Here is a 24,444-nt window from a genome sequence, read left to right on the forward strand (position 1 = left end):
CAAGCACTCACCTGCTCTCCCCTCTTGAAGCCCATCATCACCTGATAAAAGCTCTGAGTGCTGGGATGGATTTACAGCGGTGTAACCCATGTTTGAGCAGCCTTCATGCTGCATAAGCCACAGACCCCTCCAGGTGTGTGTGTGCTATTCCTGAGCGGCCCACTTTGCATGTCCCTTTTTAAGTTAAGAATTACTCTACAGATCTCCCTTTAGCTTTCTCCAGATCAGTCTCCCTGGATTACTGCTTGATGGCATCACATCTCCGAGGTACCAGCTTGGTGATGTGAATGCTTGTGTGTGAGGACAGAAACCAGGCACCCATCTCCTCTTCCCATCTAAGTCACTGACACAGGGACCACGGGGAGGTTGAAGAAGAGAAAACCCTGGAAAGCCACTGGGCCAGCAGCCAGCTGGGAGTGCAGGAGTCACGTAAAGCTCCCAGCTGAGGAGCCACCACGGTCCTTGACCCTGTGGGAGGCTTGAGAACGGCTGTGGTGCAGGAGCTGGGATGTAAGAGGGTCCCGGGCAGCCCAATAGCCCTGCATCCTCTGCCACGTAGCAGAGCATGAGGACGTGGGTGCTCTGCAGCTGCTGGGATCTCAGTCGTGTAAAGGGTGCTGGTTCCTGGGGTCAGCTGTGCCCCAACCACATGATGCATTCCCTGATGTGGCACCAGGAGATGCAGCTGGGCTTCAAGGTAGAATTTCAACACAGCTGGCATAGGCCAGTCACAGGGTTTTATTCTCAATTCAAGGAATTGTTTGAATTATAAAACGCTTCCCCAGATTTGCACCCCAGCTTCCCATTGTCCATGCAAACACCCCACTATTATCCCATACATTCATCCTCAGCCCAGAAGAGCCTCTGGAGGGTCAGCCAACCACTTCTTGCCCATGTCTTTTGCTCTATGTGCCCAGCTGTGGCACTGCCTTTCCCAGTTGATGGATGGCTTTGTTCTCCAGCACCTCCACCTTCTCCCCACTTGGCTGCACCACGCAGGCCACCATTGCCCTTGCCACCGTTTCTACAGGCACTGAGTAAGCAGTGGGGAAGAATCGGGCACCAAATCCCAGAACCCGCTGCGTGATCCACTCGGCGGGGCGGAACTCCTGGCGTGCACACAGCAGCACCCTGCAGGGCAAGGAGGTGAAGTGGGTCAGGCTGCAGAGCCCAGCCCAACTGGAAAACCTGCACTGGGCCCAAGTGCCTTCTGAAGGGTCTTGGAACGTGAGTGGGCTGATCCCTGGGAGCTCCTTTTACCCACAGTGCTGCCAAAATCAGGATGCTGGTCCTCTCAGGTTGAGTATGGCTGAAAGGATACAGGAAAGCAGCCCCTCCGCACAGGCTGACCTCCAGATAAAGTTAAGCTTCAGCTAATGTCCCTCAACCTCTGCTTTGAAGAGGTTGCAGGTAGGAGCTGTGTGTGACCCCGGGGGCTCCCTTCACTTCCTTCCCAGCCCTCCCCTAACCTGCCCATGGCCCCATGTCCCAGCCCTGCCCTGGCTCTGTGTCCCCTCTGTTACTCACGCTGGCCGAAGAATGGTGCAACGGTCAAAGCCGACAGCCTCAACCAGTTTCTCCACTTCTCCCTGTCACAGTGGGGACAAAACAAGTCAAGGATGATCACAGGCACCTTGTCTCCCACCCTATGAATCAGGGAGATGGAAGAGCTGAGCTGTGGGCAGAACACAGTGTCTGGCTGGTGCTGCATCCTACCCCAGGACCCCCAGTGCACAGCACAGCCACAGGACATGGCCACAGCACTGGATCTGAGAGGTGTGAATTTAGCTCCCAGGCTCCTACAATTTGGCAAAGGTAAAATGAACACACAAAGGAAAGCTGAGTTGATGGCAGGGAAAAATATGGGCACAGAGAAGGAGAAGCAGAAGACCTGCTCACAGGTAGGTGGTCAAAGAGCAGCAGTGGCTGACCCTTCCCCACTTGCCCGGCTGCAGTCCCACCAGCCTCTGGAAGACTTTGAGCACACATGCTCAGTCTTGCATCACCTCTGTACCAGCCACCCTTCAAGTATTTCCCAACATACAACTGGTTTGTGCTAGTGAGACCTGAGTAATCCTCCAGATAACTTAGGAGAGGAGGGTTGCAGTAGGAAGGGCACAGGGCACACGAACTGTCAGGAGCCAGGTATGTGTGGCCATGGGTAAAGGTCACTCCTCTCCCAGCATGACAAAGCCAGGGCCACAACCATGTCTGAGGAGATGGGTTTCTAGGAGGGCAGGGAAGGAAAAACCAGAGCTGACCCTGCTCAAAATGCAAAGCATTTGGCCAAGATCCCAATCGCCAAAGAAGGCAGGGCAGCGCAGGGACCCAAATGGGGCAAACGGATGGGTCAGCAGAGACCGCAGAAATTCAGTCGCAACAAAAACAAAACCCAGCTGTAGAGGGACAGCTCTAGGAAACTCTCTAGGAAAGGAGTGTCAGCGCTGGACAGCCGAACAGCGGCCAGCAGCGCTCCCTTGTAGCCACAGCGCTAACTGCAGCAGCAGCGCGCACAGCGGGCGGAGCAGGGCATTGCGGGGTGGCAACGGGATGCTGCCCAGCCCGGGCACTGCCGCTGTGAGACACTGCAGGCAGGAGCAAGTCCTACAAGAGTGAGTGGTGCTCAGTAGTGTAAGGATGCTGAACGCCTGCTGTCTGCCCTTTAGGACGCAGCAGGGCACGCTGCTGTGCTGCCAGCCCATCTCCCGAGCTCTCTGTTCCCCCTTGCTGTGAGAGTTCTGGGGCCTCTGGACCCTCTGCAGCCTCAGCCCCAGCTTCGTTCCCCAATGTCCCCACATCTCCATCTCTAGGAGCACGCCCAGCTTCCCACCTCACCTTCACCCGCAGGTACAGGAAGTTGCTGCGTTCGTTCGCACCCTGGGAGGACTGCAGGACGAAGTGCTTGCAGCCCCCTGCCCGCGCCAGCTCGGCTGCCTGTGCCACGTAGTCCCGGTCCACACGGACAAAGCCATCCTAGGGCAGGGCAGGGAGCGGGGTCAGCGACTTCTCACCGAGCAGCACCCCACTGGGAACAGAGGCACCCACGGTGCATTCCCCAGGGCTGAGCATCTCTGGGCACGGTGATGCCCAGTGACACCCTGGGACCAGCCAGGGCCACTCACCGCACCCGCCTTGCTTCGGGTGGTGCCCAGGCAGCAGAAACCCACGTCGTGGCCGCGGAAGGCATCGGCGTGCTCTCCCAGCCGCTCGAAGTCCACCACCGCCTGCTCCTAGGGGAGGCACGTGGGTCAGGATGGCACCTCCAGCACGGACCCCGCCACCCCCGGCCCACACCGCACCACGGCAACACCGCATCCCTCGGGCAGGCTCATCTGCCGCCGCCCGATCACCGTCACCCTGCTGAAGGGCCGCTGTGCGCATAGCTCCTTCAGCAGAGCCTGGCCCGTCGCCCCCGAGGCTCCCAGCACGAAGCAGGAACCTCCTCCGCCCGGGGCCGCCATGCTTTGGGGAGGTGCCGCTGCAGGCTGGGCTGCGCTGCTCTTGTTGTTGCTGTTGCTGCTGCTGCTTTCCTCGCCTGCCCCAGCGCTCCGCCCTTCTGTGACGGCTGCTTCGGAGCCAGGCGTTGAGCAGGCTTGCAAAGTGTCACCGGGATGGATGACAGCGCGTCATGCCAGCGGGGGTGGCAGCAGAATGTCCACACCCTCAGCCTGTGCTTCCCCTATGTTGGAGTCAGTGCAGTGAGAGCTCTCACAGCGAGCGTCCTGGAGGCCACCTTGCTGTGTGTCCCCAGAGAGATGTCACAGAAGGGGAACACGGCTTTCGAGCATCAAAGCCTTCAGGGCAACAGTGTGAGGCAGCCTTGTCCCAGGGGCAGGTAGTGAGTCACCGCCAGGTGCTGCCTCCAGCTCACAGGGCTCACAGCTCAGCGGTGATGGCAGCCCCAGCCAGCTGTGCCTTTCCGGGCATAGGCAGCTTCCCAGGGCCCTGGGGTGCCCGATCCCGTTTGTCCTGATTCCTGGGAAGGGAGGTGTGCAGCCTGACTGGCTGCTTTCGGGATCAGCCCAACAGTTTTCCATCCTGCTGAGTTCTCTCCTTGGTGAGGAGTGAGCCCGGATCCCTGCAGCACGTGCCACATGAGGACCATGACGTGTACCATGAGCATCACCCAGATAATGGCCAGCATCCCGCTCATCCTGCCGGTCACTGCCTACACGCCATCCAACAGGCTGCACCCCACCACCACAGGCTTGCCTGGTGCTGTGGTGCCCGTGTTCACTGCAGCATGGATGCACGGTGCCGGCGCAACGCAGCATTCGACAACACAGCCGAGCCTGCTGCCTACCGCCCCGACTGGATGGCAGCGCTGCCTGACACCCTGCCGCTCTCCCGCATCTCCATCCCCGGCACACACGACTCGCTCAGCCTTTTTGGTGGCTGTCGCCTGCGTTGCCAGAGCTGGGGCTTGGAGGCCCAGCTGGAGGCTGGAGTGCGCTTCCTGGACGTGCGCTGCAAACTGGAGCGGGGCGAGTTGCGCATCTATCACCTGTGCACCTTCCAGCGGGTCAGCCTGCGGGGCGTCCTGCGTCGCACCCTGCGCTTCCTCCGAGCTCACCCTGGTGAGGCTGTGCTGATGCGCATCAAGGAGGAGATGCCCATCTTCCCGCGGCCCCGCTTCGCTGCGAGGCTCCAGCGCTGCCTGCTGGAAGAAAGCCGGGGTCGGCTGTGGTGTCGGGAGGAGGTGCCCACTCTGGGCCAGGTGCGGGGCAAGATCGTGGTGCTGGAGGCGTTGGAGCAGGCAGTGCTGGGCATCCCCTATGAGCGGCTGAGCATCAGCGACGCGTGGAATGTGCTCTCGCTGGAGAGGAAATGGGCACGAGCACAGAGGCACCTGGACACAGCAGCCAGTGGGGACCCTGCCACCATGCACCTCACCTTCTGCTCCGGCAATGGGCTCTTCACCTGCCCCGAGGATGTGGCTCGCTTTGTCAACCCTCAGTGCTACCAACACCTGCAGTGCTGCTCGGGGCAGCCGGTGTGCTGGGGAGTGGTCATTTTGGACTTCCCTGGGGCAGGCCTGCTCCAGCTCATCATTGAGAGCAACAACACTTCAGGGACAAACGGAAGTGTTCCAGAGGCCCCCAGCACCCCTCAGACATCCCAGAGGCAGCGGAGACAAACACTGCGGGTGGCACCGCTGGGGCCAGTGTCCCCCGTGCTGCGGGCAGCCTCACGTGTCAGCCGACGGACATCGATGCGGAAGGGTGCCCGGAGATCCTGCACGGCACTGAGACACCTCTATGTGACATCCGTGTGACAGCAGTGGGGCTGGCAGTCAGAGGTGAGCAGCCCTGAGCTCCCCCTGAGCGTGGCATCCCTCCAGGAGCCAGGTATGGTGTTGGTGAGGTGGGGGCGATCCCCAGTGTGGGTCTGGGCCGGCAAAATTCCCGGTGGAGCTGGGGATAAAATCTATCATAGATCCATTTGAGTTGGAAGGGACTTTTAAAGATGATCTGGCATGCAGTGAGCAGGGACATCAGGTGCTCAGAGCCCCATTCAGCCTGATCTTGGCAGAGGCTCCCACCACCTCTCTGGGTAACCTGTGCCACTGTCTCACAACCCTCACTGAATAAACTTCTTCCTTATTTCCAATCTAGTTTCCTCTCTTTTAGTTTGAAACTATTTCCCCTTGTCCCATCACAGCAGAGCCTATTAATGAGTCTGTCCACTTCTGGGACTGGTGATGGGATGGAGGGGAAAGGTCCCGTTCTTAAATGCATCCAGTAAAAAGCAATGGGGCTGTGAGGGATCTGAAGTCTTATTGGAGTCTTATTAGGAAACATTGCTTTCTCAGAAAGTGTGGTTGGGCACTGGCACAGGCTGCCCAGGGAGCTGGTGGGGTCACTGTACCTGGAGGTGTTCAGGAACTATGGAGGTATGGCACTGAATGAAGGACATGTTCAGTGGGCATGGTGGGTGTGGGTTGGGGTTGGACTAAATGATTCCATGATTCTATGATAAACCACAGATGTGGGAAGCCAGAACATGGAGAAGAAGAAATTAATTTCCAAGTGACAGCAAAATACTGGGGACACCCTTGCCCTCATTATTTTAGGTGGAGTTCTTTTCTTTGCAGAGACTCGCCTCAAAAATGAGGACTGTGAGAGAGGAACCAGCCAACCCTGAGACAAGCAGCAGGACCAGAATGCAGGAGAGACGTCTCCACAGCTCTGTATCCAGAAGGCAGCGAGGAGAAGGGCACTTTCCAAGGAGCAAGGTCCTCAAGAGCACAAAAATAACCAAGGTCCCAGGGCAGAAAGAATCACAGCACTGCTGGTGCTGAACACAAGAGGGCAGGAAGCACAAGGCAGGGTGCTTGCCTGAGGCTGGAAGGAGAGGAAAAGTCAGCCCTCAGCTGCCAAAAGGTGAAGAATGAACTGCTCAAGGATGCTTCTGTGTGCAGGAAAATGGAGCTGGCCTCGCTGCATGGCCAGGACTGCCTCCGGATTTCCTGGCAGGAGGACAGGACATTGTTTGCTCTGTGGGGCTGGCAGTGGCCAGAGGCAGGGCTCTCGTGGCTGAATGCGTTCACCTGATTCATCTCCATGGCTCTTTGCAGAGCTGTATGGCTGCGGAGCCAGATCTGCTGTTGAGAGAGCCAGATGGGCTGCACAGAGCCAGAGTGAGGGGAAGGGAAGAGGCAGAGGGGAGCAAAAACGTGCTGGGGGGACGGGCAGCAGAATCCGCCTCTGGGCTTGCCCTCTTGAAATAAGAAGACTGCATTAAAGCATTAAACCAGACTGTTGCAGTAGCAGTGGTGATGTCCGGGGGACGCAAGGCAGTGCCATGAGGGCAGTGAGTAGGGCTGGGTGGGACCGGATGCCCCAGGCTGCACTCACCCTGACAGGCAGGGCCACTTGTTTACTGCTCACAACACCAGCACTGAGATAAGTTTCCATTATCTCCACCCCCACCATCCTGTTTGGCAAATCGTTACCCATGCCAGGCACGTGCTGCTGCAGCCAGGCAACAGGAGCCAGCTCCAGGGGTGCACAAATAGCAGCAATACCATACGGCTCTTTGTCCTTTTGTTGCAGGGTGAAGGCACAAGGCTGAGATCTACAGGGTCAGAGAAATGGCTCCGAGGGGCATTAACAGGGCAAGGGGGACACATTGTGGTGGGCAGGGGCCCCGAAGCCCCCAGCATCTTGCAGCCAGCATTGTTCCACCTGGGGCATGCCAGGAACATTTGGGGACATCCCCATCCTGCTCAGCAAATCAGTGCCTCCATCTTGCCCTGCCCTGGTTGGGGTGATATTTGAGTAAACATGTCTTCCTGTGGCCAAACTGTTACCACTTTCAGATTCTGAGAAAGATTGTACTGTGTGCCACACTTCAGGGGCACTGAGGTGAGATGCGCTCAGAGGCACCTCTCAGCTGGGGACAACTTTGGGGACAAAAAGCCCCCATGGTGGCACTGTAGAGGGGGAGCCATCCCCAGCCCATGCCCAGGAGGTGCCTTCAGAGAGAGCATCCTGGCTCAGTGCAGGGTCTGGAAATGGGGTGGCATGGGGGAGGGGAGAGGGGGAGTGGGAACAGGGATGTACCCGATGGCTGCACCCCTTGGGGGTGCCCCTTGTCTCCATGCCCTGGGGGCTGCAGAAGGTGCCTGGGGATGTGTCTGTGGTGTCGTCAGAGGCAGCTGCTCCATGCAGGCTGTGTCAGGGTGAGTCGGTTCCTTTGCGGTTTGCAGGGAGCATTGCTCAAGAAGAGGAGAGGGCTGTACCACACAGGGATGGGGCCTCTGCCAAAACAAGAGCAGTGTGCATGGTGAGGGGCTCCTCCCAAGTGGCAGGGGAGCACCCCACTCAGCCTCACAATGATGGAGGAGCCTGCAGGATCCCTGTGAGGAGTACGTGCCCTGCAGCATGCTGACATTTGCCCAGGAGCTGGCCCTGAAAGACACCAGCAAAACAAGATTACCTCTGGCTCCCAGCAGAGCTGCAGAACTGACTGCAGTCCTCATTCATTCCCCTCTGCCACATATACCCCTCTCCTTTACATATAAAGCATGGGTTCAGGGCTGCATCCTTCCCCTTGCAGTGTCCACCTTCAGGTCTCGGCCAGTTCACTTCTGCTTTTACAGCAACACCAGAAACTATTTGTAATGACAAAAATAAAGGTGGGGATGTTTTTTTTCTATTGTTCTGCCCTGTTGTGTCCTGTGCCAGCAGAAGTGAAACCTGCAGGGGCACGGCCCATTTTCTTCCTGCCCTCCCATGGGGCCGAGCATCCAGCAGCACCCCTCTGACTGTCCTAGTGCAGAAGCAGCTTTGTCCTGCTCAGGGGACTGTGGCTTCCTGAGGTGTCCCCCTGCCCAGAATCCACCCAGCAGCCTCTCTGTCCACTGGGATGGCATTCCTTGTCCCAAGCTACACTTTCTGCATGGGAGCTGGCAAAGCGAATGCTGCTGGGTCACTGCATGCACAGAAAGAGGGAGAACTGCACCAAAATATTTTGCAAGGATGATAACAAAGGACAGGAACAGAAGTTCATTTGCATTGGCCAAGCAGAAGGTCACTGTAATGAGTTATGGATTTTGGGGATGGGTTCCTCCTTTTGTGTCATGTGAGTCCCACTGGGGCATCATTTATTTCTCTTGGAACTGGAACATGCATGTGATCCAAATGGCTCTTGCCTTGGCTTTAGCTGGAAGTGAGCAGAGTAATTCCCTCAGAAAACCCTGCCAAAATGATATTACTTAGAAGTAGAACATGTGTAAAAATAGATAGATGGTGATGCTGCACACAATGGGCACCTTCCTGAAGCATAGGTAGAAGTTCATAAATGACATTTAATGGGGGGAAGTTCCCCCATCCTGTTTTTTGGATCTTTCTCATAAAGATTTTAAAAGGCAGAAACAGGAAAATACATTGTGTAACTAATTGGTCTTTAGTGGTATATGACAATTCACAGCCTGCAACAGGATCCAGGAGCCGCTTACCTCGTTCCTGTTCTGCCTGGTGCAGGTCCACACACCTCATCCTACTCTGTCCTCTCCTTGTTGCTGCCACCGACATGGTGGGTTGGAGGGCTCTGGGTGGCTGCACACCAGGCTGGCCCCTCATTGGGGTGCAAGTCTCCAGCTGGCAGCAGTTTCCTGGCAGTGGGGGGGACGCAGCGGGGCAGGATGCGGGCTGGCAGCAGGGCTGGGTCAGGAGGGGAAGAGACTTGGGGGGAGGGAGCGATGCTCTGAGGCTTGAAGGAAGCGTGAGCAGTGCTGCCTGCCCAGGGCAAGGGCCAGGTGCAGCAGGCACCCTGCAGCACCAGTGTGGTAGGTCTGCCTGTTTCTTCCCATTGGGACAGCTGGGGTCTGCTTGTGTAGGGGGCAGGGAGGGTTGCGGGTGGGTATCCTGCAGCTGACAAGAATGCATGCTCATGCCCTTCTCTCCGGCACACAGGGCACCACTGTGGGACAGCACTGCACTCGGAGGATGAGGGCTCTCAGCTCTTGTGGTGTCTGCTGCCTGAGCATCGCTGCCTTTACATGTGGTAAGGTGCCCACCGTGACCCTGAGGGAATGGAAAACTGGAGAAGGGCAGTGGAGTTATTTTGGGGGACCCACAGACACATGGCTTTGGTGCCTGTAGGATATTTCCTTTGCACATTGGCACTGCATGGGGCAAGGAATGTGCTCTGTCCTAGAAATCCTGTGTGGTGTGGATCAGTTTACAAAAGACCTTTTGCAAATCAGCAGAAGAGCAGAGGCAAAAGTAGAAGTGTCAGGAGGAGACTGAGATTTAGGTCTGCAAGGAAAACAAAAATACAATTGCAGCTTGAGTGCTGCAAACACTGTGCCCAGCTGCACAGGGCTGGAGGTATGGGGGCTGCCAGGGCTGCTAATGGAACCCAGGTGGGACTCAGCTGAGGTGGATGGGGAGAGGTGAGATGAGGCTGAGCACGTGGGGCTGCAGGAGCTGGAAGGATGAGGTAAGAGTGTGTAGGTTGTAGACGTGTTCCCTGGTCTTTCCTGGGGTCTGGTCTTCCTCAGGATTCTCAGGGGAGGTGGTGGGGCCAAGGCAGGCTCCCAGTGGTTGCCTGGGGAGCTCTGGGAAGTGAGGAGCTGGGCTGCTTTTGGAGAGCACCTTTTTCTTGGTTTTGTTTAACAAAATGTGTAGTTGGATCTTCCACAAGGATAACCAGACAAATTGTAGGGATTTTGCATGGGAAAATGTATAATAACTGGCCTTGCTAGAGCCCTGGTTAGATTTGTGAAGCCCTGTATTTGCATATAATATACAGTGCCCAGACCTTTGCCTTCATAATGAAAGCATAAGATGTGCTCTCCTGCAACAGGGCACCTCAGGCCTGTTGCTTGGAGTGGCTTTTCTCCCCACCTTGCTTTTGGTCTGCTTTCCACAGTTGTGGACATACCTGCTTCTAGGGAGAAGAGAGGAAGCTTTTTTGGGGGCAAAAACTTCTTGATTACATCAAGCTGTGGTGTGAAACAGAAGCAGTATTTCATCAAAGTGCCTTCCACTTCTGGGCGTGGGTTCCAGTTAATCTGGGCTTTGCCTTCCCTGGTGGGCATGGCCAGGGCATGAACTGCTTTCTGCAAGGCTGTGTTTTGCAATATAGTGTTCTGCAGCTCTCTGGGCCACCTCTGAATCAGGTGTGCAGCATGGCATAAGGATGCTTTTGGGAGTAGGGGAACGCTTGGGCTTCTTTCTTGTGCAAAACCGATCCTCCTGTAGTATTGTAAATTACACACAGAAGGGAAAACAAACAACCAAACAACAAAACCACACATGTGGAACCATTTTACGTTTGTAGAAGGAAATGTGCTTTCAGGAACTCTTTGGGAGATTTTTATGGGGAGGGGAGCCCCAGCTTTTTCCCACCTTCCTCATTTCTCTGCTGCCCCTCTGCCCCACCATGATTCATTCTGCCATGCCGGATCCTTACACATCTCCATGTCCCCTCTTTGAACTCTGTTCTCATCCACACTTCCCCCATTTTTAGCTTCCAGTTGCTGGTGGCTCTTGGCCCTGGTGCCAGCCTCGGGTCCACACAGACCCTGACCCCAGCCCTGCACTGTCTGTCTGCAGTGATCACAGACCACATCCTCTCCTGCAGGCATGGTGATGCAGGTGGGAGCCTGGACATACAACTACAGCAAGGAGGACTTTGAGTGGAACAATGCCAGGAGATACTGCCAGCAGTTCTTCACCGACCTGGTGGCCATCCAGAACAAGGAGGAGATTGAGTACCTCAATCGCACCCTGCCCTATCATAGCAAATACTACTGGATTGGCATCCGCAAGCAGAGGGGTGTCTGGACCTGGGTGGGTACCGAGAAGGTGCTGACAGAGAAAGAAGCCAACTGGGCCACTGGGGAGCCCAACAACCGCAGGTCCAACCAGGATTGTGTGGAGATCTACATCAAGCGGCAGCTGGAGGCAGGCAAGTGGAACGATGAGCCTTGTACGAAGAAGAAGAAGGCACTGTGCTACAAGGGTGAGTGGTGAGAATATGGGGAGGGCTGGGAGCAGGGAGAGCATCCCTTGATGACGGTCAATGTGCACAGCCTCCTGCCAGCCCTTGCTCTGTGGCCTGCATGGTGATTGTGTGGAGGTCATTCAGAGCTACAAGTGTGAGTGCCACCCTGGCTTCGAAGGGGACAACTGTGAGAATGGTGAGTACCCAGTAGGCTCTGCTTGGGGCTGAGGTGCTTGTCTTGGATGGTGCTTGCAGCTGTGTATTCCAAAAAGACCCCTCTTTTTTTGGAGAGCTCAAGCCCCAGCAAAGCGCACGGGTCTGTCATGCTGCTGACAGGCTGTGGCCACATCTCTCCTAGCCGTGCAGTGCCCTGTACTCAAGCCCAGAGGAGCGTACATGAACTGTAGCCATCCCTTTGGAGACTTCAGATACAACTCCACCTGCACCTTCTGGTGCCCAGAGGGGTTTGAACGGCGAGGTGTGGATGAACTGCAGTGCTTGGCTGAGCGGCAGTGGTCGGCGGAGACTCCCACATGCATAGGTAGGGACTGCCATGGACTGGGGCTCTGGAGCATGGAACTGATGCTCAGCATCATTTCCACAGTGGGTTCTGGTGTGTAGATGCAGCAAACCCTTGCAATTTCCCACGTGTTGATGCTCGCTCCCTGTTTGTGTTGGGGCACAACTGGTGTCCTGGCACCTCCGTTGTCTGAGAGGCACTGACTGCTCCTTGAGAAGCTGCTGGCCACTTCAGAAGGACTTGAAGAAGAGGAATGGGAGCTGTCACACGGCTGGGGGAAGGGTGCACCCTGACTGGGTTGGGTAGAAGGCCAAGAGGCAGTGAGATGGGGAGGAACAGGGCAGGCAGGAAACCACTGTGGGGAGAAAGCCGCAAAAGAAATGAGCTGTGGTGTGTTTTGCAGAGAAAGTCTTCCTGTTGGCATCTTGAGGGCTTGTAGCTGCCCCAGAGGCACTGAGCTATTTTGGGCTGGGGTTTGTGTGGAGCCTTGCTCCATCTGCTCTGTACAACAGGTCTGTGTGTGCGTACAAGGATGTGACAAACTGAGACCTGAAGCAGGTGCGAGACACAAAGGGGTATCTCCTGCATGGAGAGCCCCAGCAGTATGCACACCTTTAAAGCTAGAAGATTGCCTTGCAGTTAGTGCTGCCAGAGAGGAGGGGTAAGTAGGCTGGTAGCCCAGGGATTTCTGCTACTAAGGGAGCAGGGACCAAGGGCTGCTGTGATGTCAGTTTTGTGGAAGTCCCCCCATGCACCATCCAGCAAGTTGCCCTGACCTTTCCCGCTCCTGGCTTTCCAAGTTCCCACATCTGGTTTTTCAGAGCACATCTGTTTTTTCCTGCTTGATGTAGGACTGATTTTTCTTTTCTGCAAATTTTGGCTGACGTGGTTGCCAGTGCTGATAACAGGGCTGCGCTAGTGAGTGTTGCCAATTGGCTTTATTACAGCACAAAGCACAGGCTCTGACTGTGGAAGGGCTGAATGTGCCCTGGGCACAACAGGGACATGGGAGAAGCTGTGGTGCACAGCTGAGGGTGCCTGGTCAGAGCCCCATTCTCATTACAAAGACAGAGCTAGTGTGTCTGGGTGCTGGGTTGGGAGGTGGGCATCCTATAGGGAAACAGGCTCTGCTTAAGGAGTCCATGGTATTTGCCATGGTGACCAAGAGAATGCCAGGGATATAACCAGGTCCTGGTACAGCAGCAACTGCTTCTCATATGGAGCAAAAATCACTGTACCAAAGGTACTACCACTGTCCAAGGAAGTGAGGCTTGCCATCTGGTATTGAGGTAGGAAAGGCAGATCAAAGACATGTCACCACAAATTTGAGTTTATTAGGTTGGGATTAAGCACTAATCTCTGTATTCAGCTCCACCCAAATCCCCTCCTGAGACCTTTTCTCTTGCAGCTGTGACCTGCCCGGTGCTCAGTGCTCCAGAGCATGGAGAGCTGAACTGCTCCCACCTCCATGGGAACTTCACCTTTGGCACCACGTGTGGCTTCTCCTGCCAGCCAGGATTTGAGCTGATGGGGTCACAGAGTCACAAGTGCATGGCCACGGGGAAGTGGAGTGAGGACATTCCACGATGTAAAGGTAGAGATGCTGATAGAGCTTTGGGATGACACTAGGATGTTCTTTAGCCTCTTAGTCACAACATTTCAACCCTACAGTAACCTGGCTCCTGCTTGAAGTGTGCCTCTTTCCCCTGCAGCTGTCACCTGCCCGGTGCTCAGTGCTCCAGAGCATGGAGAGCTGAACTGCTCCCACCTCCATGGGAACTTCACCTTTGGCTCCAAGTGTGACCATTCCTGCCAAACAGGGTTTGAGTTGATGGGGCTACAGAGAAGTGAGTGCACAGCCAATGGAACCTGGACTGGGGACGCCCCACAGTGCAAAGGTAGAACTGTCGGTAAAAACGTTACTGGCTTGAGATTGGCCCTGGGATGTTCTCAGCTTCATTAACCTTCTCATCCCAGAAGCTTGAGCCTTGAAACTCGCTGGTCCTGCTTGAGGTGTGCTTCTTTTTACTTCTCAGCCATCACCTGCCCGGTGCTCAGTGCTCCAGACCATGGAGAGCTGAACTGCTTCCATGTCCATGGGAACTTCACCTTTGGCTCCACATGTTACTTCTCCTGCCAGCCAGGCTTTGAACTCATGGGGCACAGCACCCATGAGTGCACAGCCAAGGGGATCTGGAATGGGGACACCCCACAGTGCAAAGGTAGAACTGTCAGTAAAGACGTAGTGGCCTGAGACTGGCACTGGAATATTCTCAGCTTCATCAGCCTTCCCATCCCAGAAGCTGAGCCTTGCAGCTTCCTGGGTCCTGCCTGAGGTGTGCTTCTTTTACTTCTCAGCCATCACCTGCCCGGTGCTCAGTGCTCCAGAGCATGGAGAGCTGAATTGCTCCCACCCATGGGAACTTCACTTTTGCTCCACGTGTGGCTTCTCCTGCCAGCCAGGATTTGAGCTGATGGGGTCACAGAGTCACGAGTGCTTGGCCACAGGGAAGTGGAGTGAGGACATTCCACTATGCAAAGGTAGAGTTCCAGTAAGGACGTTACTGGCCTGAGATTGGACCTGGGATGTTCTCAGCTTTACTAGCCTTCTCATCCAGAAGCTGAGCCTTGCCAGCTTCCTGGGTCCTGCTGAGGTGTGCTTCTTTTACTTCTCAGCCATACCTGCCCAGTGCTCAGTGCTCCAGAGCATGGAGAGCTGAACTGCTCCCACCTCCATGGGAACTTCACCTTTGGCTCCACATGTGGCTTCTCCTGCCAGCCAGGATTTGAGCTGATGGGGTCACAGAGTCAAGAGTGCTTGGCCACGGGGAACTGGAATGGGGACATTCCACGATGCAAAGGTAGAGATGCTGATAGAGTGTTGGGACAACACTAGAATGCTCTTCATCCTCTTGGTCACATTTCAACCCTACAGTAACCCAGCTCCTGCTTGAAGTGTGCCTCTTTCCCTTGCAGCTGTTACCTGCCCGGTGCTCAGTGCTCCAGATCATGGAGAGCTGAACTGCTCCACCTCCATGGGAACTTCACTTTGGCTCCACATGTTACTTCTCCTGTCGCCAGGCTTTGAACTCATGGGTGGCCACAGCACATGAGTGCACAGCCAAGGGGATCTGGAATGGGGACACCCACAGTGCAAAGGTATAACTGTCGTAAATATGTTAATGGCATGAGATTTGCCCTGGGATGCTCTCAGCTTCATCAGCCTTCTCATCCCAGTAGCTGAGCCTTGCAGCTTCCTGGCTCCTGCCTGAGGTGTGCTTCTTTTACTTCTCAGCCAAACCTGCCCAGTGCTCAGTGCTCCAGACATGGAGAGCTGAACTGCTCCACCTCCATGGGAACTTCACCTTCGGCACCACGTGTGGGTTTCTCCTGCCAGCCAGGATTTGACTGATGGGGTCACAGAGTCACAAGTGCATGGCCAAGGGAAGTGAGTGAGGACATTCCACGATGTAAAGGTAGAGATGCTGATAGAGCTTTGGGATGATACTAGGATGTTCTTGAGCCTCTTGGTCACAACATTTTCAACCCTACAGTAACCTGGCTCCTGCTTAAAGTGTGCTCTTTCCCCTGCAGCTGTCACCTGCCCGGTGCTCAGTGCTCCAGAGCATGGAGAGCTGAACTGCTCCCACCTCCATGGAAACTTCACCTTTGGCTCCACATGTTATTTCTCCTGCCAGCCAGGATTTGAACTCATGGGGCCACAGCACCATGAGTGCACAGCCAATGGAACCTGGACTGAGGATGCCCACAGTGCAAAGGTAGAGCTGTTGTAAAGACATTACTGGCTTGAGATTGGCCCTGGGATGTTCTCAGCTTCATTAACCTTCTCATCCCAGAAGCTGAGCCTTGCAACTCCCTGTCTCCTGCCTGAGGTGTGCTTCTTTTACTTTCTCAGCCATCACCTGCCCGGTGCTCAGTGCTCCAGAGCATGGAGAGCTGAACTGCTCCCACCCTCATGGGAACTTCACTTTTGGCTCCACGTGTGGCTTCTCCTGCCAGCCAGGATTTGAGCTTATGGGGTCACACAGCAGGGACTGCATGGCCACTGGAACCTGGGCCGGGGATGCCTCGCAGTGCCAAGGTAGAGCTGTGGTGGTCACAGAGTTTCTCCTTCCTCAGAATCTGTCCCCAGTCTCCCTCTGTGAGATAGAGGAGCCATATGTGCTCAAGTGGTGTGAGTGGAATGGAGCTATGTAAGGATGCAGTAAGGGAGCCCCCCATCGCTGCCTTTATCCTGACGCTTTCTGTGACCCCAATGGGGCTATGCACAGTGGATATACAGCACCATGCGGAGGCAGACCCTCTGAAGACTCCAGTTCTTCTGAGAACTGCCAGGACAGTGCCCACTGCTCTGTACTAGCAGATTGCTTTCTCCACGCTCCCTTTTCCCTCAGCACCTCAGCTCATGGCAGCTCATCCACTGGCTCTTGTGCCCACATTTCACTGCCAACAATTCTGTCTCATCGGTGTTGCTGCTGTGCTCTACCTGCAGCCATCAGCTGTCCAGTGCTGGATGCCCCCAGCCATGGCTACCTCTACTGTTCTCATCCATATGGGAACTTCACATTCAACTCCACTTGCACCTTTTCCTGCAAGGAAGGATTTATGCATATGGGAGCAGAGATGCTCAGGTGTGCAGCAACAGGGAACTGGACCAGGCAACCCCCACTCTGTGAAGGTATGGTGGGGCTGTGCTTCCGAGCCTCCTACGGTGTATCTTGAGGATAGAGGAGGTACCCAGAAGCTTTGCTTCTTTGTAACCCCTCTGATAACAACCTGAGTGTTTGCGGGTCTTTTTCAGAGGATTCTTCTGCCTTTTTAAAACAAGTCCTGGTTTACACCAGCACCAGTGCTCTGACAGCAGCTGGTCTTGTGCTCTCCGGAACGCTCATCGCCTTGCTTGCCAAGCAGCTCAGTGACAGAGGTACTGAAACACCTGCAGCCAATGCTTTGGCTAGGGATTCTCAGACCAGGTGGTTACAGAGCCCCCAAGGAAAGTGTGTTGATGAGAAGAGTTTATAGATGTGACTGTCTAAGTCCATGTTCTGTGTGCTGTGGGTTGGCCCAGTCTAACAGCAGTTCCCCACTGAGAGGCACCAGCTACAACTTGGGGGCAGAGTCAGAAAAGCACCATAGTTGTTGAAGGGGCAAAAGGCAATTATCCCAGCATGAGATGGAATGGGGCTGCATGATAAGTTTGTTTTGGTTTGTCAGATCTTACTGCTGCCACTCAGGCCCCTCACTAAAAAGATCTGACTCTTTCTTTTATACCTGCAATCTCCATGGATGCTTCAACACCGCTCTCAGAGGAGAAGAAGAAGCTCCTTAACCCCACCAGGTAAGACTTGCACTTGGCAGAAGGGTCTCTACCTGCAGACAGGTGGGTATCACTGTGGACAACTCCCTACTACCATCACCTCAATCTGCATGTACGAGGCTGCCCTTACAGCAGTAGTAGCATAGGTGTGGGCTGATGAGGTTGTGCCAACTGGTGTACCTCAAAATATAAGGATTCTGTAGCCTCTAATGGGTGCAGCCTGTGGGGAGAAATGGCTAAAATACATGTACTTTCCTCATGCAAGCATGATGTTTCCTGTTTCTTTTCATTTCTTACCCTAAGCTGACGCTCTGTTTTTTCCCAGTGACCTGGGGGCACCAGGAGTATTCACCAACGCAGCCTATGACTCCACCTTGTAAGGTGAATGCCAGCGCAGTGCTTGCAGCACATTGGAAGGTGTGCGTGAAAAACCATCTCCTTCTGGGCAGCACGTGGGCTTATCTGGGTGGAAAACTCAGGGAGGGCGAGTGTCACTTGTGTCACTTCTTCCATCTCGCTGCAGGTGTAGCAGAGCCAGGAGCCCCGTCCCCACCAGCACCAAGACCTGACGGTACTTCGCTTTGCCCTGCAGCCCCTGCAATAAGCTGCAATAAGGGGTTGGGACCGCACAGCTCCGTACCCACGCGTGGGCAGAACCTCTGAAGAGCAGCAGGGGCGTGGAAAAGCGGACTGCAGCGCCCTCCTGCTGGCTGCTGGGGCCGTGCTGTGGGTGCTCAATAAACACCTTTCCCCTCGACCTCGTTCCGCGTGTGCTCAATGCGAGGCGCTCACCGCGTGGGGGCGAAGCGCGATGGGGGCGGGCCTAGAATGTCCTCCCGCGGCCACCGTACGGGGGCGGGGCTTTGGGCGGAAGTATACGTGTGCGGGAGGAGGAAGGCGGAAAAGATGGCGGCGACGAAGGCCGAGTGGGAGCCCGCGGGGCTGTTACCGGCGGGGGGCGGCCTTGATTGGGGTAAGGGCGGCCGGGCCGGGGGAGGGAGGGCTCCGAGAGCGGGTGGAGCTCGGCTCCGTTCTGCGCTGCCGGTGCTGAGGCCGCTATCTCCCCGCAGAGACGGTGCTGGGCGAGGAGCTGGGAGAGCTGCTCGGTGCTGCGGAGTCGCGACGAGCCGCCAGGGATGAACCAGACGTGAGTAACGGTGGGAAAGCGGCACTGCGGGGCCTTACGGACACCTGTAGGGCCTTACGGACACCTATAGGGCATTACGGACACCTATAGGGCAGTACGGACACCTGTAGGGCAGGGCAGGGCTGTTCCTTCTACGAACCGTCAGTAGCTATACGAGAAGCCTTGTCTCATGTATTCCAGCTGAGAACGTGATGCTCAAGGCTGTTATCTCTGATCAACTGAAGCAATAGTCCCTTTGCTTGACCAGAGACATAAGAATGTAACAGTTGATATATTGTGTATATTGTGTTCTTATCTTGTTTTTCTTTCTGAACAGTCGTTTCAGGATAATGATCTGTATAACTTCCATTTTGACTTGGATTTGATGTCCTGGGACTCGGACCTTTGGAATATTACAAGCCACTCTTTTTCAGGTAACTTACTAGCTGAATTTGGCAGGTATGACGGTTCCATCCTGCTCCACAAGGGTGAGCTGTTACAGCTTTATGGTACTGATGAGAAGAATCTTTAATCTCACATTTTTCTGCTGCGTCTTGCTTTGGGAGTTAAATAGCTGGTGTAGAGTGATGTTCCTAAACTGATTTGCTCTTGTTAAAGACTTGTACAGGGAAAAATTATTTGTTTATCGTTTGCAGATGCAGATGCAAATGTGAAGACGGAGCCCTTATCACCAGCCCCTTCAACATGTTCAGTCCCTTCTCCATCATCTGTGGACTCTCCGGTGCAGAATGTGCCTGTATGCAGAAACCTCCATGTAACACAGAGAGCAAGATTAATTCAAGCCCAGCTGAGACAAGCTGAAAAAAAAAATTAATTTATCTATTTGGTCAACTTCATAGCATAAAATGAAACTATTTTTATTTTTAAACCCTTGTAAAAACAACTTTCCTTCAATTATGTTTTCCTTCTTCTAGTCCTGTAATCCATTCCTAATCAAGCGTGCTCAGTTCTGTTTCCTCAGTTGTGTTTACTGGCCTGTTTGCCAAGCAAAATACCTTTTGAAGGCGTTTGAGTCTAGCAGTTGCTGGTCTCTCCATCCTTTTGTTCTGCTGGGATGGAGTGCTGCTGCTTTGGTTGTCAGTGGTACCTGGCACTGACTAGAATAAGATATCAAAGGAAAGCCTTTCAGCCTTTCTCCTATTTCCTGTAGTAGCAACACCTGTAGTGAAAGACAGTTGTACTCTGAATTTCTAGTAGTCGCTTTTATCCATTTCTGAAACAGCAGTCTCATCTACTTTCTGTTTGCAGGATGATATGGACTTCAGCAGTTCCCAGATGTCTCCTATCTCCCTCTACTGCAAGAGCTCCAGAAGCCCCGCATCCCCTGAAGGAGACACAGAGAAGAAACCAATTGTGGGCATCGCTTCTCGGTCTGGTATGAGAGATTGAGCTACTTAGATTCCACACCAATGGATACATCAGTTTTAATGGATATAGATGGATAATGAAACACACCAAAGGCCATGTTATCACTACTGAAGTTTTTCACTTTAGAATTTCTGATCCAATTCTTTCTCTTCTTTTCCTAGCGAATAATTCTGTGAAGACTCTGAAGAGATGTGGTCAGACAGCGTCTAGGCCATCGATACAACCAAAACCTCTTTTGCCTGCTGTACCCGAGGCTCAGGCTAACATTGGCATCCCAGCTAAAACCATCATCATTCAGACGCTTCCAACACTTGTGCCACTGCCAAAGCATCAGCCAGTTGTTAACATCCAGCCAGCACCTCCTAAAGGTAGGTGAATTTGTCATCATGGAGACAGGTCCAGGGGGTAAACACCTTGTCTGTTTGGGATAGTCTCTAGTTTGAAGTTAGATTTGGCAGGTGAAACAGGAGGGGTAGGAAAAAAGAAATAGGAGGGGTAGGGTTAAAAGAAGAGTAATGCCTGCTTTGCTGAGAAAACAGCCTCAATTCTTTCTTATATAGCTGTGTAAAAAACAGCAGGTACCTGAGAATTGTGTGGAATGGATCTTCTGCTCTGCTTGTGATTGGCAAGTGATGCATAAGGTTAATCCAGTTGTGCTCTTGTTTTAACCAAAGGAAGCTCAATAGAGTCAGTTAGGATGGCTGAGTGAAACTTAGAAGCTTGGGAAGGAGCAATAAGCCATTTTCACCCTTCTGAAACATGAGTTTATGGCTTTTTATCTAACTAAATAACATTAAATAAGGTGTTACAAAGTTACAAAGTTGCTAAAAGTTAGGTGAGTGGGTATTAGGAGTTAAGTACTTCCATAAAACTATAAGCTGATGATAATGAGGCAAATAATTTCCTGTCCATCTGTATGTTTTCATTTCTCTTGTTACTCTGTAACTAGTTTATTTAAGCCTGGGTCTTCATTTCGGAATCCCAAGCATTATTTACTCTTCTGCTAAGAGAGCAGGAATATTAGTTTCATTGCAGAAATAGATGCAGTTGCTTGTTCTCACCACCTGATGGCTGCAGATTCTTGCAATTGACTACACAGACAATGACTGGAAGGGAAAGGAGATAAATACATTCAGTGAAAGTATCTAGAAATTATTACAATAATGAAAAATGTCTTTCTTACTAATTGCTCATCCATCAGGAGCTAAGCCATAGCTGGAGATGCTGACATTTGTTGCAACATGCCTAAGACTGTTAGACTATTTAAAACACAGGTCAGTGCAGTCAGCATGACCTAATTCTTACTGTCTGATGTTCCAGCTGATAAAATACCATCTGGAATAAGGGATGTCAGACGTATGAATTTGTTTTGTTATAAATACAGTACTGTTGAGGATCAGCTTCTTTTCCCTGAGAGCAGCTTCTATGAGGCACTGGAGAGAAAGAACATATTTGCTTTGATGGCACATTTAGAAATTCTTTAGTGCTGCTCCTATCATAAAAACCATGGGGATTTCTTTCATTGTTAAAAATTCCCTGCACGTAGCAGGAGCTGCCAGACTAAGTTGTGCCTTTTAATTTCAAGGAGTGTGAAGAACGATGCCTTTATAGACCCTTTCATGAAAGCTTAGGAGAAGAAAACACAATGTTAGACCATCACATGTCCTACACGTAAAAAAAAATGTTGGAAGTATCTCAAATTTACCATTTGAAGTTCTTAAATAGGATAGCGCCAACTTACTGTGCCTTTTAAGATCATCTCTGCAATAAGGAGACCTAATCCTACACCTCAAACATAAGACCTTGGAGTGTTAGGTGAATGACTTCATCTTCCAGAAAGTTGGCTAAGTGTTGTAACACAGAGTCATGCATATTGGTTGGAATGTCAGCTGGAATGTGCTGCTTCTAAAAGGCAGCCAGGTCATCTTGTTACAAAGGATTAAAGAGATGTTCATGTGTTTTCATGCAAGAAAACATTACTCGAGCACCTGCCTGAGTTAAATGTAGTTCTTGGACTGAAATTTCTTGGATCTGAGTGTTCTTAATTCCCTTTCAAAGCTCTTTGGAAATTACCTCATTTCTTCTGCTTGCTTTTCTTTAAGCTCTGTTCAGTTTGTGCACAGTGTTTCTAATATACGGCAGTACTTTTTATCCAACAACTTGGTCTGGTCTTAGTGTGAGTTGAGGTGTTAACTTGTGTTTTGAAAGTGTAACTTTGTTTTTCTTTTCATCCTCTTTTGTGTGTGTGTGTGTGTATGAGTCACTTCTGTGCAATAACGTTTCCTCTGAACACAGCAGTAGAATAGAGATGGACAAAAGGGAGAAGAAGAATTAAGATAAGCTGCTTAGGTTCCTTAGAAAGTTGCTTTGTGTGCTTCGAGTTTAGCAATACTGAAGCAAGTAATGTTTCTAAAAAGTGTTGATTTTTGGATTTTTTTTATTTCTTTTTTGGATTTTTTTTTCTAGTTAAATTTGAAAAGCCATTAGGTTTTGGGAGAGAGATTGAAGTAATGGATTCCCTTAATAGGTATGGTTTGGGTTTACAAGATGGATTAAGGTTAAGAGCCACACAGACTTCTTTTGGGACTTTTTTCCTTTTCCCCTGTGAAGTATAATAATGCTAAAAATGACTACTATGGATCAGGGGAGCAAGACTTCCTACCACCTGTATCACTGTTACCCTAAATCAGATCATATACAAATCCATTTCACATCATACACTGAGCACTCATGTTTGTTCTTATGTTCTAGGTCAATCAGTGGTGCTTCCCCAGCCTGCAGTGGTGCAGCTGCAGGCTTCTGGGGTGCTTCCTGCCTCCCAGCCAGTCATTGCTGTCGCAGGAGGGACCACGCAGCTTCACAATCACCCCGTGAGTGCGCTGCCCCCGACTGCTGGAAATGGCTCAACGAATGGCAAAATCACAGTGACTAAACCCTTGCTCCAAAGTGCCACACCGGCAGTGGGGCTGGATGTAAGTACTGGTTGTGTGATGATAGCCAATAATCCAAGCTTGGCATTAACCTGCATACTGAATGTCTTAGGACCGCTGGGACACTTCAGAGTTTTTTGTTGCCTGAAGTGAAGGAAGGTGTGTCTGGGTGAGGGGACTGATGCTTCTTATTTGTGGCCTTTAGACTCTCAGGGTGTTGTTCATTGCTGGTGCAATTGTTGTGAGCTGTTCCCTATTGCACCTCAGTGTGGGGGAGAAAGCAATGTCCTGTGTCCATCCAAAGCAGTGCCCATCACATTTTACAGTATTGTGACCCACTTACCTGGCAAGGATCATGAGTTTCACAGTGCTGTTCAGCTGGCAGCAGTTCAGTGTGGGTTCTGGCAGAGATGAGAGGTACTCAGTCATTAGTATTTCCTAAGGACACTCACTCACCATCTGTGCTTCCTCTCTTTCTGAAATAACTTATGTGAGAGTTATTATTAAGGCAGTTAATTTTATGCCTTTGAAGTGAAGAAATCAACAAATGTGAACGTTGGGGAAGTTATTCTTTACGAAATTCCAAAGGGTGTAGGACAAATAAAACTGGAGCAACCTTAAATAACTGAAACTTAATAAGGTGTGATATGGGATACTTAATGTTTGAGGCCTTTAACCACTGTACTCAGCAGGCAGAAATTAGCATTGCTGTACTAAAGGTAAGTTAGCTGTGTCTATTACGTGTGTGTTAATTTGGCATGAATACAGAACAGAGGGGAGGTGTCAAACTGGTTGGATAACTTTCCAATGCATTAATTATTCGGTAGCTCAGACTCGCTTTCTACCCTTTCTTCAATAGTGTCACACTTTGCAAAAGAATTTCCATCCCAAATGGGCTATTTCTGCTATCAAGAACTGTTCTCATGCACAGAAACAAGCACTGTTCCCAGTTTTAATGCAAAGAGGACTCAGGTTCTTCAAATGTTTTCTGTTCTGCCTGTGTTGTTAGTGGTAAAGCTGTTCTCTTATAACTTTGAAAGTTCAGTTAGACATTGAATCCAAATCTGGAAAAACAGAGTTACATCTTTGCTTATGAAGCAGAACTTTGAGGGGTTTCTTCTTGAACAATGGAACCCTTACATAGTTTTCTTTCTGGAAAGCATATCTGTCTGGGTGAAGAGATACTGTGTGTTAACAGGCTCATTGGCTGTGCTGGACCAAAACAGAGGTAGATTTATGTAACTATGCAAGAGAACTGCATTAGTATTTTCAAATTGTCTTGCACGTTTTAATTAAAACTTGTAGGATTGTTTTTCAGACACTGTTACCATATACTTTCTAGCGCTGACTTCTTCCCTCCTTTTAACTGAGAGAGAATGGTCTCTGCTGTGTTTTACTTTGTCATCTTTGTAATAGTGTTTCAGATATCCTGCTGTTGAGAGTCCTAGTCCACATATCAGTGAGCCTGTGTAATGGAGTGTGACTCAGCAAAGCACTTGGCATAAATTTGAGCAGAGCCATTGTTACAGCTTCACTTAACAAAGTGGCGATCTGTGTTGCAGCACCTTCTCATCGTGCGGTTTGTTTGAGGTTCCTCTTGCACACTTGCATCATTTTCTTCTACATAACTGTGTACCATTTGTTCTGCCTGGCGTGCCATCTTGGTCACTGCTAGTTCCAGTGC

At 52.0% G+C, this 24,444-nt stretch overlaps 4 protein-coding genes across 6 annotated transcripts in view; 3 read left to right on the top strand and 1 right to left on the bottom strand.

Annotated features, from left to right (window-relative positions):
* Window positions 1–720: 720 nt before the first annotated feature.
* Window positions 721–3,492, bottom strand: HTATIP2 (HIV-1 Tat interactive protein 2). Its single transcript, XM_015869470.2, has 5 exons — window positions 3,300–3,492; window positions 3,123–3,230; window positions 2,836–2,973; window positions 1,528–1,589; window positions 721–1,131 (listed from the first exon to the last, which is right to left on the bottom strand). Exons 1-5 carry the CDS (start codon window positions 3,459–3,461, stop codon window positions 906–908), a joined length of 696 nt encoding a protein of 231 aa, XP_015724956.1. The 5' UTR covers window positions 3,462–3,492; the 3' UTR covers window positions 721–905.
* A 212-nt stretch (window positions 3,493–3,704) lies between these two features.
* On the top strand, window positions 3,705–6,773 carry LOC107317149 (1-phosphatidylinositol phosphodiesterase-like). Of its 2 annotated transcripts, none has more exons than XR_001556748.2 (2): window positions 3,705–5,348; window positions 6,095–6,773. XR_001556748.2 is itself a non-coding variant. In XM_015869468.2 (2 exons), the coding sequence occupies exon 1, from the start codon at window positions 4,244–4,246 to the stop codon at window positions 5,273–5,275; it is 1,032 nt and encodes a 343-aa protein (XP_015724954.1). In that variant the 5' UTR covers window positions 3,705–4,243; the 3' UTR covers window positions 5,276–5,299; window positions 6,095–6,773. The 2 variants fall into 2 exon arrangements, 1 of the variants encoding a protein (XP_015724954.1); XM_015869468.2 differs by having other exon boundaries at window positions 3,705–5,299.
* An 829-nt stretch (window positions 6,774–7,602) lies between these two features.
* On the top strand, window positions 7,603–18,072 carry LOC107317183 (E-selectin-like). Its single transcript, XM_032446274.1, has 16 exons — window positions 7,603–7,684; window positions 9,237–9,292; window positions 9,420–9,510; window positions 11,095–11,475; window positions 11,546–11,653; window positions 11,816–11,998; window positions 13,386–13,571; window positions 13,690–13,875; window positions 14,014–14,199; window positions 14,336–14,518; window positions 15,894–16,079; window positions 16,491–16,676; window positions 16,800–16,922; window positions 17,306–17,336; window positions 17,641–17,732; window positions 17,839–18,072. The coding sequence occupies exons 1-15, from the start codon at window positions 7,603–7,605 to the stop codon at window positions 17,693–17,695; spliced, it is 2,223 nt and encodes a 740-aa protein (XP_032302165.1). The 3' UTR covers window positions 17,696–17,732; window positions 17,839–18,072.
* Window positions 18,073–18,155: 83 nt separating this feature from the next.
* The window catches only part of ATF6 (activating transcription factor 6), a 69,312-nt gene continuing 63,023 nt past the window's right edge, over window positions 18,156–24,444 (top strand). For both annotated transcript variants that reach the window (XM_015869466.2, XM_015869467.2), the window contains exons 1-7: window positions 18,156–18,288; window positions 18,386–18,462; window positions 18,779–18,875; window positions 19,098–19,198; window positions 19,711–19,837; window positions 19,992–20,198; window positions 22,582–22,802. In XM_015869466.2, the coding sequence (XP_015724952.1) occupies window positions 18,222–18,288; window positions 18,386–18,462; window positions 18,779–18,875; window positions 19,098–19,198; window positions 19,711–19,837; window positions 19,992–20,198; window positions 22,582–22,802 (897 nt within the window). In that variant the 5' untranslated portion in view covers window positions 18,156–18,221. The remainder of the gene's footprint in view (window positions 18,289–18,385; window positions 18,463–18,778; window positions 18,876–19,097; window positions 19,199–19,710; window positions 19,838–19,991; window positions 20,199–22,581; window positions 22,803–24,444) is intronic.

The sequence above is a fragment of the Coturnix japonica genome, chromosome 8 (assembly GCF_001577835.2).
Source record: "Coturnix japonica isolate 7356 chromosome 8, Coturnix japonica 2.1, whole genome shotgun sequence".
Taxonomy (NCBI): Eukaryota; Metazoa; Chordata; class Aves; order Galliformes; family Phasianidae; genus Coturnix; species Coturnix japonica.